This window comes from Saccharomycodes ludwigii, chromosome III (genome assembly GCF_020623625.1).
Source record: "Saccharomycodes ludwigii strain NBRC 1722 chromosome III, whole genome shotgun sequence".
Taxonomy (NCBI): Eukaryota; Fungi; Ascomycota; class Saccharomycetes; order Saccharomycodales; family Saccharomycodaceae; genus Saccharomycodes; species Saccharomycodes ludwigii.
Window position 1 is genome coordinate 1,187,187 of NC_060202.1, and position 19,897 is coordinate 1,207,083.

General features: G+C 30.7%; 6 protein-coding genes across 6 annotated transcripts; 3 read left to right on the plus strand and 3 right to left on the minus strand.

The window, feature by feature from the left end:
- Nucleotides 1–118: 118 nt before the first annotated feature.
- Nucleotides 119–1,762, minus strand: SCDLUD_002787 (dual specificity protein phosphatase family protein; the record flags this gene model as incomplete). The annotated part of the gene is made up of 1 exon (XM_046077462.1): nucleotides 119–1,762. The coding sequence occupies one exon, from the start codon at nucleotides 1,760–1,762 to the stop codon at nucleotides 119–121; it is 1,644 nt and encodes a 547-aa protein (XP_045935229.1).
- An 866-nt stretch (nucleotides 1,763–2,628) lies between these two features.
- VAC7 (Vac7p) lies at nucleotides 2,629–7,872 on the minus strand (the record flags this gene model as incomplete). The annotated part of the gene is made up of 1 exon (XM_046077463.1): nucleotides 2,629–7,872. The coding sequence occupies one exon, from the start codon at nucleotides 7,870–7,872 to the stop codon at nucleotides 2,629–2,631; it is 5,244 nt and encodes a 1,747-aa protein (XP_045935230.1).
- Nucleotides 7,873–9,803: 1,931 nt separating this feature from the next.
- POR1 (porin POR1) lies at nucleotides 9,804–10,646 on the plus strand (the record flags this gene model as incomplete). The annotated part of the gene is made up of 1 exon (XM_046077464.1): nucleotides 9,804–10,646. One exon carries the CDS (start codon nucleotides 9,804–9,806, stop codon nucleotides 10,644–10,646), a length of 843 nt encoding a protein of 280 aa, XP_045935231.1.
- A 1,614-nt stretch (nucleotides 10,647–12,260) lies between these two features.
- NUP159 (FG-nucleoporin NUP159) lies at nucleotides 12,261–17,279 on the plus strand (the record flags this gene model as incomplete). Its single annotated transcript, XM_046077465.1, has 1 exon — nucleotides 12,261–17,279. One exon carries the CDS (start codon nucleotides 12,261–12,263, stop codon nucleotides 17,277–17,279), a length of 5,019 nt encoding a protein of 1,672 aa, XP_045935232.1.
- A 226-nt stretch (nucleotides 17,280–17,505) lies between these two features.
- On the minus strand, nucleotides 17,506–18,657 carry HIS5 (histidinol-phosphate transaminase; the record flags this gene model as incomplete). The annotated part of the gene is made up of 1 exon (XM_046077466.1): nucleotides 17,506–18,657. The coding sequence occupies one exon, from the start codon at nucleotides 18,655–18,657 to the stop codon at nucleotides 17,506–17,508; it is 1,152 nt and encodes a 383-aa protein (XP_045935233.1).
- A 474-nt stretch (nucleotides 18,658–19,131) lies between these two features.
- On the plus strand, nucleotides 19,132–19,647 carry OCA2 (Oca2p; the record flags this gene model as incomplete). The annotated part of the gene is made up of 1 exon (XM_046077467.1): nucleotides 19,132–19,647. The coding sequence occupies one exon, from the start codon at nucleotides 19,132–19,134 to the stop codon at nucleotides 19,645–19,647; it is 516 nt and encodes a 171-aa protein (XP_045935234.1).
- Between the last annotated feature and the right edge of the window lie 250 nt (nucleotides 19,648–19,897).

Genomic DNA, 19,897 nt, shown 5'->3' on the forward strand with positions numbered 1-19,897 from the left:
TTAACCTCAAATAAAAATAATCAGTCATATTAATGCCCCCCAAAGGAAAAAAAAAGGGAAAAAAAATAAGATGAAAAAAAAAAATTAAAAGTTATCATTGATGAAAAAAGCAATATTACTAGGGCTCTATTGCAGAAAGATTCCTCGGTGATGTTGGAGTGCCACTGCCCAATATTGAGTAATCGTTATTATCTTTATTTTTGATATTATAAATATTATTACTATCATAATATTTATTTGTTGATGTTTCAATTTTATGATTATAATAACAAGAATTCTTTGTAACATCCATAGCCAAAGTATCTCCGCTAGTGGTACTACTATTACTGCTATGATCATCATAATCTAGTTCTGAATGTATTCTTTTGCCTTTATCATCATTTTTATCTTCCACTTCAATGACATAAAAGTTGTCTCCAGCATCATCGTCCATAATATATTCCTCTTCATTATTGTGATCAGCATTTTTTTTTAAAATTGTGTTCGTTTGATTGCTATTGAAATAATCATTTTCAATTAGTATATCCTGCCATTCCATTAACTGGAAAATCAATCCCATGTTAGGACTTATGTTTGTGACTTCTAACTTTAATAAGTTATAAGCTTCCTTTAGTTTTTTGGTTTGATACCTCATAATATAAGCTACAATCAAACTTGCTGATCTGGAAACGCCACATTGACAGTGCACTAATATCTTTGAATTATTTAAAACAGCCTTCTCATACATTAATTCAGTCAAGCTGGGTAAATCTTCGATAATTTTAGTATCATGGGTCCATAAATAATGATAATAGTTGTCAGTACTGAATGTTTTGAAACTACGTTGCCTACCTGCACTGTCAGTCAACTCTTTTGCTACATTTATTATTACGTCGAATTTAGTACTTTCTTCGATAGAAGGTTCAGAGTATAAGTAAATATTTGGTGGTACGACCAAAACTGGTCCATTAGGGTATGCGCCTTGCAAATCATCCTCATCCTCATCTTCTTCGTTGTAAGTCTGTACGCCTTCAAGATGATATTGATTTTTTTCTTTAAAAGCAGTTTGTGCTTTGTTTATAAAATTAGTTTGAGATAAATTTTTATTAGAAATGGATGAATATGTATTCCCTGAGGAAGGTTTGTTGTTAATAGTGGCGTTAATGGTTTCTGAAGTAGTCTTTGATCTTGTTCTTGTATGTCCCCTTATACTAGGAATTTTTTCCGTATTTTTGGAACTACCACTAATATTATTTGTGCTATTTTGATTTTTCTTATCAAATGTTGTATTAATGGAAAGAAATGTGGGTGAAATGTTACCGTTGATATTAATTGGAGATGAAGGTGGTCTGGCAAATAATGAATGCCCCCTTTTCAAAATAGGCTTAAAATTATTGGGAGTAATTGTGGTACCATTGTTCTCATTGATCAATTGAGTTGATTGTACATTTTGTAATGTGAAAATTTGAGCGTCACTATTCGTTTTAAATAATTTAGGTGAGAATGGCGCAACACCTTTATAATTATTGCTTTGTATGCTTGATGTATTCGTTATTGTAGATGTGTCTTTTGTTGAAATACGATTACTAGTTGAAACATCATTTATACTCAATGATAAATTTTTTGTATTTTTCTTTAAATTCTGAGGACTTAGCATTAGTAATTTATTATTAATTGGCATATTTGGTTGTATAGGTGTCATAGGAATTTGATCATCTGCATCAAGATCTTCTTGACTTTTTAAGGTATTATTCATTGGAAAGTTTGTAAAATCATTCTTCATTTCTGTCTACAATGGTGGGAGGAGATTTGCGATAAGTTTCTTTTCTTTTTATTTATTATTATTTTTCTTTTGTTTTCTTTTGTTTTCTTTTGTTTTCTTCTTTTGCTTTTTCCTGTATTTAAATCAAAAGTGATAGTAGTAAGTATACTTTTATATAATGCTTTTGCTACTTGTTAGTCCTATAATAGATTAAAAAAAGAATTTTCAATAAACAAACGAATAAATGGTTTATTCGTTTTAGAAATATTTTTGTTATAAAAATAGAAAAATAGTTTATTTTTTGGGTAAGTAAATTAATATTACAAATTCAAGCGCAGAAGCAAAAAAAAAAAAAAAAAAAAAAAAAAATTAAAATTATTTCTAAAAAAAGAACACGGCCAACTAAAACAAAACGGATAACGATACCATGGACTATTCTTAGTGTTTTTTTCTTTTTTTCGTTGTTTTGTTTTATGATACATTTCTATCTGCAAAAGTTCGAGAATTCAATTCTGATACTTTAGAGAAATTATCATCTAACAAGAACTTTATTTAATTAAGCATCTTTGCCTATGTTTCATCTTAGGGAGAAAATAAATAAAAAAATTGTTAGTTTATTGTTCCAAATTTATTAATTAAATAATTAATTAATCTATCTATCTATACATATGTACGTTTTCTTTATTCTATAACCCAGTCTGAAGTGGATGGTGAATCTGTTACGTATATAATAATAAATAAAACATCAAAAAACAAACAATTATCCAACAAATAAATATATGAAAATTGCAACAATCTAGATACAAGCCGTTTCGTTTCCTCCCTCCCTCTGGTTTCTCTTTAAAAAAAAAAAAAAAAAAAAAAAAAAAAAAATTAGTTATATAAAACTATAAAATTTTGGGATAAACGACCGTTGACTTTTGAACACCAACCGACTTTTCAGAACTGATAAAAGGAACCTTATAGTAAACATTACCTCTAACAATCAAAGTAAATTCATTCTTAATAATATTTTTCCATTTTCCATATTTCTGTTTATTGTCACTATCGTTATCATCAACAAGATTCATTCCACTTGGACTACGAAGAATTACAGTTTTGTTACCTTCATTTTCATCACCATCGTCTGGAGAAGATGGTGTATCTTGTTGACCAGGTGATTTCAATTTGACGGAGGAAATAGACATATCATAGTTTTTTTTCCAAAATCCACCACGAAATTCTAAAGGTGTCTCCAATTTGTAAACCGTTCCCAATAGAATAGTTTCTATCATACTTTTTGGGGCACCATCTATAGTAATAAAGTTGTCTGATATATATTTAGATTCTGCAAATATATCCAATTCAACAGTATCCACACTGATAGTAAACATTCCTTCATTAAAAGCCTGGGTAGTGATATCGAAAACTATTTCATCTAATGATACTAAAACATTATCCATTGAAATAACTTCAAAATCGTTCAAGTCCTTATTAGACGCAAGTAAAAATCCACTGACGAAGCCGACTACTAATAAAGACATAATAACGAATGAAAAATATATAAAATTTCTTAATTTGTACCAAATCATATCCCTTCTTTGGCGACGATGATTGAAATAATTATGTGGTGAATATGTCGGCGAAGACGGTGCGGCTACAGATGCAATATTGACATTAGGTTTCGTATTGGTGTTGATATGATCATAATATTGTTGCGCTGGCTGATTAAAAATTGTCAAACTGCTTCGTTTTTTTTTATTCTTATTATGACCACCGTTAGCAGTTTTATTGGAATAGGTATCATAGACAAGTTGCGAGGCGCTTCTCGTTAGCGGTGTAACTTCGTCATCAAAATCAACATCCAAACCATTCAAGGTTTTATTATTATTGTTACTAAAAGCCCTTGGGTTGGATTTTCCAATCAGACCATTAACATCTCTAGCAATATTTCCTTCTGGTGTGCTATTATAATGATAATGGTAATTTCTATTCGATGTAGGCTTTGGCTCAGATATTCCATTGAACGATTGGACCGGTATATTTTTACTAAATCCTGAGCCATCATCAATGTTACTATTTACATTTCCATTTTTTTTCTTCTTATCATTATCTGCAGCGTTGCTATTATAATATCTTGCCAAATACTCTTGTTCTGCCTCCCTACTTTCCCCTTCATCCTCATCACCCGCATCAGTAGCAGCGCTTTTGGTTGTACTATTAGTCATGCTATTCATTGTACTAATTGTTGTCAAAGATGTTCTAATACTACCATCTGCTTTGGTCTTTTTCCCCTTGTTGCCTTTCTTAAAGTTGGTGTTAATAATACCTCCATAACTCGTACTATTATTTATTTTCGTACTATTGTTTTTATTATTAGTACCAGTGGTAGTAGTAGTAGCTGTAGCTGCTGCTACATTATTAGGTATTACATGCGACCCCAAATGTGAATGTATTTGTGGTTCCTCGCCATAAGAGTCTTCTGTAAAGATTCTTCTACCACGTAAATCAAATTCAGATTGATATTGGTTGTGTGTATATTCTTCTGAATCAATAGGGTACAAGCTTGTTCTATTATTAATATTATTATTATTTATTAATGAATTTCTGTTGTTTGACCTATAATAAAACATAGACCTATCATCATCTTCATCATAATAATCGCCATTATTATTATTCAATACACCAAGATCATATTCTGTGTCATGGACTTCATCTATATAATCTTCTAAATTAACATCCTTGGGGACATGCCTTCGAATACTACTGTTACTTTGTTTGCCAAACATTCTCGAAGCAGTCGTTCTCAACTGTGATAGTTGTGGTTGGGGAGTAAAATTGGAGGTAGTCATTGTATTCGAAGTCTTCATATTGCCCAGATTACCAACATCGTAGTTCGATATATTCATAATCCTGTTATTAGGATTATTCGTAGTAGTAGCAACTGCAGGATTTGGAGCAATAATACTGTTAGATGTATCATTATTGTTAGAAGCATTAACAATACTGCTAGTACTGATCATACCGGTAGAATTGGTTGGTAAAGCACCACCCAGGCCGACATTAGTTCTTCTAATTGTTAAATTATTAATGTTCTTCTTTCTTGGAGAGAGTGATTCCGTAAGAACATTGTTAATAACAGTAGAATTGCTAGTAAAATTGTGATAATCTGGTTCCACAACAGACTCATTAGGCATAGACGAAGTATTACGTAATGATGTTGATAATTCAGTATTATTATTACTACTACTGTTGTTATTATTGTTATTATTACTATTACTAGTATTAGTGATATCATTGCACGTACCATTAATACCAATATTATCAATATCAGTGTTAGTATCAGTGTTAGTATCAGTATTAGTATCAGTATTAGTATCAGTATTAGTATCAGTATTAGTATCAGTATCAGTATTAGTATCAGTATTAGTATCAGTATTATTATTATTATTATTATTATTATTATTATTATTATTATTATTATTATTATTATTATTATTATTATTATTATTATTATTATTATTATTATTATTATTATTATTATTATTATTATTATTATTATTATTATTACCACTACCAGTATTAGTATTATCATTATCACCATTACCAGTATTATTACTAGTATTATTATTATTATTACTAATAATCTTATTAGAACCAAAAGTATTTATAGAAGTATTTCCAACATTTTCATTACTAGCGGCGTTATTGGTGCTAATACTTTCGTTTGTCAACGTGCTAATGGTAGTATTAACGTTAGAAGACGTTGTTGTTGGTAATGCATATTTATGATTATAAGGGATAGGACCAATACTAGAATGCCTAGCTGTATTCTGCATCATCCTTTTAGCCTTCAAAGTCCCTGCATTATTGACAGCACCTGTTATACCAGTATTAATAGTATTATTAGTCAGAGAAGTGTTAGCAACATGATTACTGCCCAATACAGGTGCGCTTGCCTTGGATAAAAGACCATAAGGTTTACTGGAAGGTTGCAATTCTAATTTGCTTATATTATTGCTGTTAGTTACAAAATCATGTTCTTGTAGTAAACTAGGGGTCAAAGATTGTTGTTGTAATTGTTGAACTTGCTGAAATGATGATATTGAAGGTGTTGGAGCAATGCTATTAACAGCACTATCTAAATAATCGGCATAAACAAATGTTTCTTCAGAATCAGATGCTTCATTATTATTAGCTACACCAACTGCATTGGCTAGTCTTGCAGCAAAAAAATCAGTTTTAGCAGCAGATTTGTCTTTATTATCATTATCACCTGTAGTCGTATTAGTAATACTATTGTTGATGTTTTTGATATTTTTTTTGGGATTGACAGTGTTTGCCGTAGCATCGTAATTGTTGCTAATCATATTATCGACATCATTAATCTTTATACCAGCACTATTATTATTATTATTATTATTATTATTTTGCTGTTCAAGCTTGTTACTTTTATCCGATGAATTAATATTCATTTTAGCCAGCACGAGGTTTTTGGAAGTATCATTTCTTATCTCTGTATTTTTTTTTTCAAAGCCTGGTGTTATATTAACGGTATCCCTTTTTCTGCTAATGGTGCTATTGGTACCAATACTCTTAATAGTATGCCTGTCAGAATCATCCTCCGTTTGTTGATCAATGATTAAGGTATCGTCTAAATGATCAGTTCCTGAAGTGATTGTATCATTATTACTATTAAAGCTCAGTCTTTTGGAATCACTTTTAGTGTCCCGTGAAGAATTAGGAAATAAATCATTATGTTGTATATTACCATCATTATCATCCAGTTGGTTATTATTACTTAAAATGTTATTATTTAATGAACTTTCTGAGGCGTTTAGTTTTAAAGCGTTTTCAGTATTAGCATTAATTGTTAACTTTGTTTCCGGTAGCGTAGATAATGAATTGCTTTTAGATTTGCTAGTTGAAAAACCAATTTTGTTACGGTTCTCAGCTATTTCTCCGTCCTTACCAGTACTTTCTTTATGCAAGCTTTTGATGATTTCGTCACTACTTTCATGAATATTGTCACTATTATTATTTCCTTTGATTAGTGATTCAATATTTGTATCTTCAACTTTTCTCCTAGCAATACTACCACTACTATTAATATTACTATTATCATTATTATCATCATTATTATTATCGTTATTATAATCATTATTATTATCGTTATTATTATTATCATTATTATTATCGTTATTATTATTATTATTATTATTATCGTTATTATTATCATTATTATTATTATTATTATTATTATTGTTATTATTATTATTATTATCATTATTATTATTATTATTATTATTATTACTATTATTATTATTATTATTATTATTATTATTATCATCATTATCATTATCATTAGCATTGTTATTATTCTTATCATTATTCTTATCATTATTCTTACCATTAGCATTAGCATCATTAGTATTAGCATTATTGTCCTCTTTGGTTAATATTTTAACATGATTATCACCACTGTTTTCAACATTATTATTAACGTCACTTTCGTTCTCATTAAATATAGAATCTATAGTAGGACTAGTAGAATTGATTAATAAACTTGATTTCTTATTTCTTAAAGAAGAAGATGTTATATGACTAGATAAAGGGTTGTTATCAATTAAATTAGGCTTTATTAAGAAATTAGATACTAATTGTTGATCATTGATGGGATTAGTAGGTATAATATCCTCCTTTGGTGGACTCAAATCTTCGTTGTTATTCAAAAAATCAGTCAAAGAAGCTGTAGAGCCATGATCATTATGGAGGCTATTCATAAAGTTTCCTTGCTCTTTTAGTTTCTGGTTTGATTCTTGCCCATTCCCCCGTTCATTCTTGTTGCCACGCATTTTACTATCATTCGAAGTAATTCGATCAATATTGTTATTATTACCACCATTGACTATTCTTGTATCTAGTATATAAGACTGTCTTTTGATGTTATTATCATTTTGGGTGTCATTACTTATTACTTTCATAATCGTCGTATTTTTGTTATTTTCATTATTATTGTTAGAATCATTAGGAGAACCTATAGAAATAGGCGGTATATTTACAGTCTCTGTCTCTACAATCATAGTTTTAGAATCAACACCAACAGGACTATCACTTTTTAGTTTTGATTTGAGTTTTTTCAAATCAGACATAGCCTTAATGATCTATAATATTATATCTTCAGTGCTTCACTTTATCACTTATAAAGTTTGCAATTCCTTTGTTTTAACCTATCTATTATTATTAATTTTTTTTTCCTCTTCTTTTTTTCCTTTTAATTTTTTTAAAAAAAATTTTTTTATAGAAGTAAATTTCTTATAATGTTCATCATAATTTTCTTAAATTTTTTATTGATTAATTAATATATCAGTTAAGGTGCAAGATAATTAAATGAACACTAATCAAAAAAAAAAAAAAAAAAAAAAAAAAATATTATTATGTTATGTGATAGTTTATAAAATTATTCTAGTTTATTAATAGCACTTTTTTTTTTTTTTTTTTTTTTTAGTTGTTGTTGCGGCTTTTGTATGTAAAAGATAACCCGCACATCTCCATTTGATAGAATAAAGCATATCGGAGTATACATTTTTTTTTTTTAATGCAAAAATATAATTTACAAAACAGTGGCGGTTAAAAATACACTTATAATCATTTCAATTTGTGTAACAACTCTCAAATGCCCTTCACCAGGGCTATAATTTTTGCCAACTTAGAAAAAAACAAAAAAAAAAAAAAAAAAAAAAAAGAACTATTTGATCGCCTATTATCAACCGCACAGAATTATATGTAAAAATAAACCTCTAGACTGATTTAATTAACAAGTAAAAGAGACATTAAGATGATTGCTTCTTTTTCGCTTTCTTGGTATCTCAAATTGGGAAAGTTAACAGCTTGTTTCAATTGGAGTGAGGAGGGGAAAAAAAAAATAAAAAAGTATATGGACACTAACAGCAAAAGCAAAAAACCTCGCCGATATCTCGGTATTATTTACAATACATATATATATACTTCTTTTCACAGATTTTTATTGGCTCTAAGATTAATAAAATGAATTCACTTTCTGACATGAAACGTGTCAAGTAATATTTCCCCTCCAAAGAGGTTTTAAACATTTATAAACAAAGCTATAAGAATATCATATTATATTGTGCGAGATTTTACCAGAATTATCGGTATATTGAGATTTAATTTAAAATTAAGCCTAATCTAGGGGCATGTGGTTTAAAATAGTATTTTTACACATTAAAATCTCAATTAAAAAAGAAAAAAAAAGGCAAAGGATCAAATAAAATCTCAACAAAAATAAAAATAAAAAGGGGGTGTGAAATCTTCTGTTCTTAACTTTTCTTCTTCTACGCAATAATACAGTTATGAATTGCACGCTTCATTTTTATAATTGTTGCCACCATAAAAAACAAAAAAAAAAAAAGTACAAAAAAACAGTATGGCTATATTTTTTTTTATATGTAGTCAAATCTCTAATAAAATAAAGAAGTATCGTTGTTACAAAGACTTTCCTTTTCACGATCTAAATAAAAAAAAATAGGGAAAAAATAAAGATGCAAATTATAAAATGTTTGAAATAGTTCAAGTTAGTTCTTCATATAAATACCACACCAAACATCTCTCTTTTTACGACCCCAAAATTTTTCTTCTCTCTTTTTTTTTTCGTAATTCTATGGACAATCCTCATTTCTTATTCAATAATGCATCCAATAAGATTTTCTCAACAATGTTTTCTTTTTTGTTACATGGTTTAAGAGTATTCTTATGTTATACATAATTGTTTCCTTTTTTCCTCTTACTTTTTTTTTTTTTTTTTTTTTTTTTTTTTTCTTTTTCATCCTTCGCTCCGTTTCGTTTCTTCTTCCTGATCTCGTTACTAGAAAATTTAAACATATTGCTTTTGAATAATCTTTCGACCAATTCTTATCATTCTCTTGTCATTTTGTTACAGACATGTGCTTTGATATTATTTATTTAGCTTACCTACTGAATCTGTAACCGGAAAATCAAACTGTAAAACAACAATAGACAAAAAAAAAAAGAAAAAAAAAAAAAAAAGAGATAATAACATTACACAATGGCCCCAGCTTTTTTTTCTGACATTTCCAAAAACATCAACGATTTGTTGAATAGAGATTTCTACCACAACACCCCAGCATCTGTTGATATCAAAACCACTGCTCCAAATGGTGTTGCTTTCACTGTCAAGGGTAAAACCTCTCCATTAGACGGTTCCATTGGTTCCAATGTGGAAGCCAGATTTGCTGACAAGGCTACTGGCTTGACTTTAACCCAAAGTTTCAGCAATGCTTCTGCTTTGAATACCAAAATCGAATTAGCTAACTTGACACCAGGTTTGAAAACTGAATTAATTACTGCCTGTGTTCCAGGAACCTCTAAAGCTGTCAAGTTAAATTTGAACTTTGTTCAACCTTTTTTCACTGCTAGAGGGTTTTTCGACCTATTGAAGGGTCCATCTTTCATTGGTGATGTTACTGTTGCTCGTGATGGTTTTATTGCAGGTGCTGAGGTCGGTTATGATATTGCTTCTGCTACCGTTTCTCGTTACTCTGCTGCCTTAGGTTACACTGCTGGTGCTTACTCCATTTCCTTAGCTGCTAACAATGCCCAAGTCTTTACTGGTTCTTTCTTCCAAAAGGTTTCTCCAATTGTCCAAGTCGGTGCTAAGACCACTTATTCTGCTGTTTCTAACAGTAATGCAATTGAATTTGCCACTAAATACGAATTGGATTCATTATCTTCTGTTAAAGCTAAGATTGCCGATACTGGTATTGTTGCGTTATCTTATAAGCAAGCCTTGAATCCTGCTGTCACTTTAGGTGTTGGTGCTTCTTTTGATGCTTTGAAATTGGAAGAACCAATTCACAAATTAGGCTGGTCTTTATCTTTTTCAGCTTAGGTAGGATACCTGTGTTAATGATTTATTTTTATTTTTACTATATTATAACTTTATTGATTTATTATTTGTTTTATCTCCCTTTTTCTCCCCTCCCCCTCATGACATTCAATTCAAAATTCAGAAAAAAAATTTAAAGATATACATATATATATATATATATATATATATATATATTTGTTATTAATCTGTATATTGTATAAATTGAACTAATAGTGTATTAAAGGAAAAAAAAAAAAAAAAAAAAAATAGGGAAATAATTAATGATAATAATAATAAAAGCACTCATATTCATTTTATTACTATCTCTGTATGTATATACTTCCTTCCAATGCGAATGGATCGCTCAAACGTATTTGTTGGCCGTTCTGCATCGTTCAAGTATTTAATGTTACAAGTTCGTGCACTTAGTCTTTCGTCCGCCCTTTAAGTTAAGGATATCATCACTTCTATTTTAAAAATATAAACGCTGCAAAATTTATTGCTTTTAATAAAAGTGTGAGTGTAAGTACAAATGCAGGCGAAAGTTCAATGTTTTGATTGTTTTATCCAAAATTTAATTCGAAAATTTAACTCATCGAGTAATTGCAACCCAATTAAAGCCTTTTCTGTACACACATAAGAGTGCTGTTGTCTTCAAAAAAAAAAAAAAAAAAAAAAAAAAGAAAATATATATATATATATCTTTTTGTTCCGCTTAACGTTGACATGGCCTATAAAACTTTCAGGTTTCTTTGTAAGCGATGTACATAAAAAATAATTGGTTACTTGCTAATTTAGTTAATTGGAATAATTTAACATTTTAAAAGTTATGCCTCATCTTATATTCATCATATGAGGTAACACACGTGACCTTAGGCATATGTCAATAACTGGGACATAATTTTTGTCCTGCAATATGTAGAGTCATTATTGATCTCTGTATTGAGGCATGGGAGTTAAGCAAGGAATTTACCAATAGGTATAAGGTTGTCGCAACAACGAATGGCTATTTATATAAGGATAAGTATAAAATAGATCTTAAGGGGCAAAAATGGAAAAGATCAGAAAGAGGGTTTCTTCCTTGCCTTTGTACGAGAAAGCCCTAATTTATTAATATACGATCTCATTATTTAAAATATGCATTCTGTGAAAATGTGAAAAAAAAAAAAAAAAAGAAAAAGGCAAATATATAAGCAATTATTTTATAAATGACGACGAATAAAAACAGAGCCATAATACATCTTCCCTTTAAAAAAAGTAACACTCATATTCCGGGTAAAAACTGAGGAAACAAAAACGCTAATAAAGTTTGTGAATTCAACCTTTTTTTTTTTTTTTTCTTTTTTTTTTCCTTTAATCGCTAAAAGAATCCTTTCTGTAAGGCGAAGTTTTGTACTACCATTACACACTCAGTTACTTGTTATTAACAAAAAGAACTCGAATTAAAAAAAAAAAAAAGAAAAAAGAAAAAATAAAAATAAAAAATTTACCTTCCCATTCTACTCTTTTGTTGGTATTAACTTCAATATCGTTAATTTTTTTCTTTTTTTTTTTTTCATCGCCAGCAAGCTAAAATTGATAGTCACAATAAGAAAAGGAATATCGCACATATAAAAAGGAAAAAGAGCATCCATTATGTCTTTGACCACCTTGAGTGTAGGTGAAGAATTGGAAACTATTATAACCGATGATTTTGGATTCAAACCCGTAAATTCTACTTTGTTAAATCTAGTCACAACATCTAAAGGTGGTAATCATGAAACAGAAGATAAATCACGGAAAATCCCATATGTAAATCAACGATGTTTGAGCATCAATGAAAAATACTTCATCGTGTCTGATGGTCTTACTAGTCACGTACGCATTGGTGAATTGGATAAGTTACGTTCTAAGTTATTTAATAATAATGTCGAGGAAGACAACGACGATATTCCCTTTTTGTTCGATAACGAACTACCTAATGACACTATCATAAGCGTCGAATCTTTTACTGATAATGTAAATATATTCTATGTTATAACACAATTGGGTAAAATATACCAATTAGATATCTCGACTGGTGTGAAAAATGATTGGGGTCAGTCTTCAAAATCTTTGAACACTAATATTGCCATGTGTAAAAAACAAAATGGTTCCCTAATTATTTTATGTGAAAATGGCGATTTATTACAATATAACGTTTCTACAAGTGCTTTAACTACAGTGGCTAATAACGTCGAGTATTTTGATATTTTGCAGACTGAGAAAATTGTCTACTCCATTAACACAGAGATTTACATCTATTCTGTTAAAAGTAAATGTGTTGTTCAAAAATTTTCTGTATCCATTGATGCCGAGGAAGAATATGACAATGGTGAGCAAGAGCAACCGGAACCGTTAAAATGCTTGGTTGTTGAATTTATTTCTAACAAAACATTTTTGGTGGTGTATGGTACTACAGATACAAATTCAGAAGATGGGGACTTTTACAACCATAAAATATTTATAATCGATATTGAAAACAACTCAGTTGAGCAAACATATGATGTCATTCCACCTTTTGCACAGTCATTACGTAAGCCAACTTTATATAAAGCAATTTGTGTCAATTTGAACAACACTTACAAAGAAACCGTGGTTTTTGCAAGTTCATGCTCTTCGGAGTTATCAATTATCACAGTAGAAACGGCATCAAACAAAATTGCTACTCAAATTCCAGATCAAGATAGTAACAGAGCTATTTTACCAATGGACCCAGTTACCGATAATGATACTACTCCAATTGGTATGGCTTTAGATTGTTGGAACACGGATTTACCAATTTTGTCTCCATGCCCTGGTGTCGACTCTGCCACGGAATTACCACTAATTTATGTATTGAACAATTTAGGCCAATTGCAAGCTTTTGCATTATTTTCTATGCAAAGTATCAAAGATACTACATTGAGTTTAAAGGATACTATTAAGCTTTATTCTGGGGATTATTTTAGTAATACTGAGGTGGAGCATGCTATTACTTCCCTTGATTCAAACTTAATTAATGATAGTGATAAACTTAAAAGCAGTACTCCCAATATCGGGTTAATTGGTGATGCTACTGTTGAATCACCATTTGACAAGCCTGTATTTGGTGCACCATCGTTTGGTTCCATTGAAAATAACAATAATACTGAATCGTCATTTGGTAAACCTGCATTTGGTGCACCATCATTTGGTTCCAATACAGCCAACAGCAATATTGAATCACCTTTTGGTAAATCTGCATTTGGAACATATACTGCTACCGATGAAACCAAGGAATCGCCATTTGGTAAACCCGTATTTGGTGCATCATCGTTTGGAACATCTACTGATACCGATGAAACCAAGGAATCGCCATTTGACAAGCCTGTGTTTGGTGCACCATCGTTTGGTTCCATTGCAACTAACAATAATGCTGAATCACCATTTGGTAAACCTGCATTTGGAACATCTACTGCTACCGATGAAAATAAGGAATCGCCATTTGGTAAGCCTGTATTTGGTGCACCATCGTTTGGTTTCAATGCAACTAACAATAATGCTGAATCACCATTTGGTAAACCTGCATTTGGTGCACCATCATTTGGTTCCAATGCAACTAACAATAATGCTGAATCACCTTTTGGTAAACCTGCATTTGGAACATCTACTGCCACCGATGAAACCAAGGAATCGCCATTTAGTAAACCCGTATTTGGTGCATCATCGTTTGGAACATCTACTGATACCGATGAAAATAAGGAATCGCCATTTGACAAGCCTGTGTTTGGTGCACCATCGTTTGGTTCCATTGCAACTAACAATAATGCTGAATCACCATTTGGTAAACCTCCGTTTGGAACATCTACCACTATCGATGAAAATAAGGAATCACCATTTGGTAAGCCTGTGTTTGGTGCACCATCGTTTGGTTCCATTGCAACTAACAGTAACGCTGAATCACCATTTGGTAAACCTGCATTTGGAACATCTACTGATACCGATGAAAATAAGGAATCGCCATTTGGTAAGCCTGTGTTTGGTGCACCATCGTTTGGTTCCATTGCAACTAACAATAATGCTGAATCACCATTTGGTAAACCTCCGTTTGGAACATCTACCACTATCGATGAAAATAAGGAATCACCATTTGGTAAGCCTGTGTTTGGTGCACCATCGTTTGGTTCCATTGCAACTAACAGTAACGCTGAATCACCATTTGGTAAACCTGCATTTGGAACATCTACTGCTACCGATGAAAATAAGGAATCGCCATTTGGTAAGCCTGTATTTGGTGCACCATCGTTTGGTTCCATTGCAACTAACAATAATGCTGAATCACCATTTGCTAAACCTCCGTTTGGAACATCTACCACTATCGATGAAAATAAGGAATCACCATCTGCTAAGCCTGCGTTTGGTAATAATTTATTTCCATCATATTCTACGTCTCTTGGTGATAAACCCTTGTTTGGTACAGTAACGACTGAAGTAAAGGATTCTCCATTTGCTTCTCTATCATTGAATGGTAATTCTGGCTCTACCTTTAGTAAAGATTCACTTTTTGAAGATATTACTAAAGAGAACAATACTGTTAAAGAGCATAAAGAAGAAGAAGAAGAAGAAGAAGAAGAAGAAGAAGAAGAAGAAGAAGAAGAAGAAGAAGAAGAAGAAGAGGAAGAAGAAGAAGAGGAAGAAGGAGAAAAAGAGGAAGGAAGAGAAAAAGAAAAAGAAAAAGAAAAAAAAAAAGAAAAAGAAGAGCATGATGGTGAAGAAGATAAAGACACAGAAAGTTTTGAAATTATTAGTGAACCGGAAAGAGAGGAACAGGGTGAGAAATCTGTTTCAGATGCTATAATTACAAATGTTAAGGCTCCAGATGACGAAAACTTTTTCCAAGGAAAAGAGAACAAGCAAGAAACTGAAAGCGAACCTTTTAAAAAAGATGTGTCGCAAAACATACAAAAAATAGAACCAAATGCCGATTCAGTTGAACATTTAAATCCTCCATTCAAGACTGAAATTTCTAATAACGAACAAAGTGAGGAAATTATTGGGAAAACAGAAAATGGTTTTATGAAAGTGGAATCAGATAAAAAGGATATTGAAAGTAATGCTCATTTCCACCTTAACGATGATATATCCACTCTTTCGGAACGTATTATTAAAAAGGCATCCACTAACAAAACACCATTACCTTCACTTTTACAAGAAAAAACCTTAGGCACAGTAAAAGAATCTTCGCCATTTGATAGTTTTTCAAACATTTTAAAGCCTCCAGCTGAAGAAACTAAAAAAGTTTCAGACACTAGTGATTTAAAGCCGTCTTTTTCATTTACTGACGTTATTGATAAAGCTCATTCAAAAAAAGATGAGTTTGGTAATGAACACTCGATAAACAAACCTAATGACGAAGCACTAACTATTAAGGACCAGGTGGAGGATACATTAGCAAGAGAATTAAACAAATCAACAACAGAAGAGAAGGAAAAAGAGGATGAATCTGTCGCTGGTTCAACGGGCAACCCAAAAAATGTTGATACAAATACTTTTCAAGAAGCCCCATCTATTTTAAACAAAAACGATCAATCCAATACTTCTAATATTGAAAAGGATACAAAAACAGAGACAAAATTAGAGAAAGCAGACGCGTCATCTCAAACTTCAAATGAAAACACCACTGAAATCCATGTTCAAACAGATTCGATCAGTGTCAGAGAGCAAGAGGTTAATGCTACTCCAGTGTTGAAAACAGCTGAACAGCAAACTGTCCAACCCGAAATCGTGGATAATTCTATTTTTTCGTTCGAAAACGATAAAAGGTATTTAGCCAGCCAGTATCCAGTGTTAAAGATGAAACCATATTACTACAATAATGCTAGTAATTTAACGTCCAAGTACCAAAACCCCATTTTGAAAACGATTGATGAATTATATCAGCTAGTTGAAAGTGAATTAACAGTACTTAATGAAAATCTACGAAATTTTGATGCTGTGATAATCGATCAATTGAACGTACCGTTCGACAAAGATATTACATGTCTGTCTATGGATTATAGCTGGAGGCTATCAGAGGTATCTGTTTTGAATAAAATTATTTTTCAGGCGGCCAGGACCGGTGATGTAAAGATTGTCAATAACTTGGCTAACAAAATTGATGATTTGGAAGGTGCTCAGTCTCATTTTTCTCTCGAGATTAAACAATTGAATAAATCGTATGATATTTTACAATTGGAAAGTAAAGTATCTAAAACTGACGAAGAAACTTTAACCGCTTCTCAATTACAAGTTAAATTAAAATTGGAAAAGAAAATTAAAGAGTTGTCAATACAGTTTAATAAGATATCTCAGTTATTACAAGTTTTAAAACTGTTTTCTATTGATCTAGAAGGTGGGGGAGCATGTCTAAGTCCACATTCAAAGACACATATTCAGCAATTATTTGAGGGGAAAGTTGACAGGGACACTTTATTGAATGAAGTTAGGAATTTACGACAAGAAGTTTCCGCGTTGACAATTGGTTCAACTAATACCAATGATAAATATAAGAGAAAGGAAAATTCAAGAAGGGAAGTTGCGTTAATTGCCAACGAATCAGCTTCCATTGTTAGGGTTGCATCTAAAATTAATTTCAAAAGTAAATTAGGTGCAGCATTTAGAAATAAGAAGTTGTAAATATATGCGTATTATCTAGCTTATTTAATTATACTTTTTTTTTTTTTTTTTTTTTTTTTTTTAATTTTATGTATACGTTACACACTAAAATCCTATTTGCCTCGCCCCACTTACAATTCTCCTTTTCTTCTTTCTTTTAAGATATAGATTTTGCTATCAAAGAAGGGAAAAAAAAAAAAATAATAATTAAATTTTAGCAAGTCTAACACACAGATGAAAATAATAACTACTTTAACAACTGGTCTGTTATGTTTTTAAATTCTTTAATCAATCGATCATTTTCTTCCTTTGTACCAATAGTAATTCTTAAACCACCAGCACAACCCAATTCGGTACCTCTATATCTGACAACAACTTTTGCCTTTGTTGCTAAATTCAAATAAACTTGTTTAGCGATATCACGATTTTTCATTCTTATCATGATAAAATTTGCGTCTAAACCACCTATTTGTTGATCTTCTACACAATCCAAGGACGTTAACTCTTTTAAAACACGGAATTTCTCCTTATTAATTTTGGTAGCATTTTCTTGCATTATTTGAATGCTTTTATCGCTTAACGCATTGACACCTAGTTGAGAGGCCATAGTTGATATATTATATGGCGCCTTCATAGCATTTAAGACGGAACTTAACTCTTTAGAAGCAAAAGTTATGCCTATACGAATACCAGCTAAACCAAATGATTTAGATACGGTTTGAAATACAGCTAAATTTGGGTATTTGTTAACCAATGGAGAAGCACTTTCACCACCGAAATCAATATAGGCTTCATCGACAACAACAATACCATTTAACCAAGAACTACAAATCCTTTCTATATCAGCCAAGTTAATATACTGGCCAGTTGGATTACCAGGAGACGTAATAAAAACCAATTTAATATCTTGATCACTTCTCAACGTGTCCAATATTTTTTCTACATTTAATTGGAAAGTATTGTCTTCGTAAGTTAATGGAATTTTAACTACCCCCACATCGTTTATAGCGGCACAGATAGAATACATGCCATAAGTTGGTGGATTAATCAATATTTTTTGTTTTCCTGGAATACAACAAGCACGGATAAGTGCGTCTACAGATTCATCACTGCCAACACCTAAACATAAATTATCACTAGTTAGCAAAGGTTCAACACTCAATTTAGAGTTTTTATTACGAAATTGGGCCATTAGGGATTTAAATTTAACTTGATGTGGATCTGGATATCTATGCAAGTCTTCGAACCCAGTACTAATAGTTATTGAAGGACCATGAGCATTTTCGTTGGCATCTAATAGAATACCTTCCGTAAAATCATCACGAGCACAACGATATGGTTCCAAATTGTAGATCTTAGGTCTGACGATATTGGATAAATCAAACTTCCCAGCAGTCATTTTTTTAAGTTTCAATTTACTTTTTATTTTAATTTTTATTTTATTTTTATTTTATTTTTATTTTATTTTTATTTTATTTTTATTTTGATATTAATATATTAGGAAAGATAACAAATATTAAATTTGCTTGATTTATATACAATCATGAACAACGAAGTCAAAAAAACAAAAACCTGGAAAAAAAAAGACAAAAAAAAGACAAAAAAAAAAAAAGAAAAAGGTGACTCATATTAAAAATTGGTAGTAATTCCTGTAAGAAGACTTTTTCATCGTATATTTCTCCTATCTAAAAAATTGAAAAAAAAAAAACAAAAAAAAACAAAAAAAAAAAAAAACCACACTTATCCATTCAATAACTCAATAAAGTTCTCCGTAAAATCCATAAAAAAGATCAGTATAACAGACATAAAGTGTTTAATCAACCAATTTAACTAATTACAATCTTCTCAGGAAAAAAAAGAACACAAAAGTAGCATGTACATTCCACCATTAAATTTTGCACCCATTATAAATTCAAGTAATGACCTGATATATAGATCTGGGTTTCCAATGCCCTTGAATTATCCATTTATTTCTGAAACATTACACTTAAAAACTATAATTTATATAGGTGAAAAAACAGAAACTGATTTACCCATTGAATACAAGAATTTTATTAAGAGGGAAAAAATTCAATTTTATTACATACCGATGGAAACTACCATGGATCCAAATGCCCAGCAAAATATGGAAAACATGTTAAAATTAATCCTAGACAAGAGAAACTATCCCATCTTAATGCATTCCAATAAAGGCAAACACAGAATCGGTGTTGCTGCCGGTATCATACGAAAGATATTACAAGGATGGTGTATTAGTGGTATATATCAAGAATATAGTATATTTACGGGAAATCTTAAGGGGGAAGTTGATTTAGAGTTTATTACTGGATTTATGCCTACCAATGTCAAAGTAGATAAGCGGTATTTGCCTGAATTTGTAAAGTTATAATTGGCATACAAACATTTTTGTGATTTTGTGTAAGCTTCGAAAAAAAAAAAAAAAAATATTTTTATTTTTATTTTTCTTTTGTTCAAATGGTTCCAAGTTAATATACAGCATACGATCACAAAATTAAAAGGGAATGTATGACTAATTAAAAACGAAGGAATATATATATATATGTCAAATAGTTATTATCAGGACCAACTAGTCATATCATAATAAAAAAATATTCTTAAGGGCAGTTGCAACTTTCCAA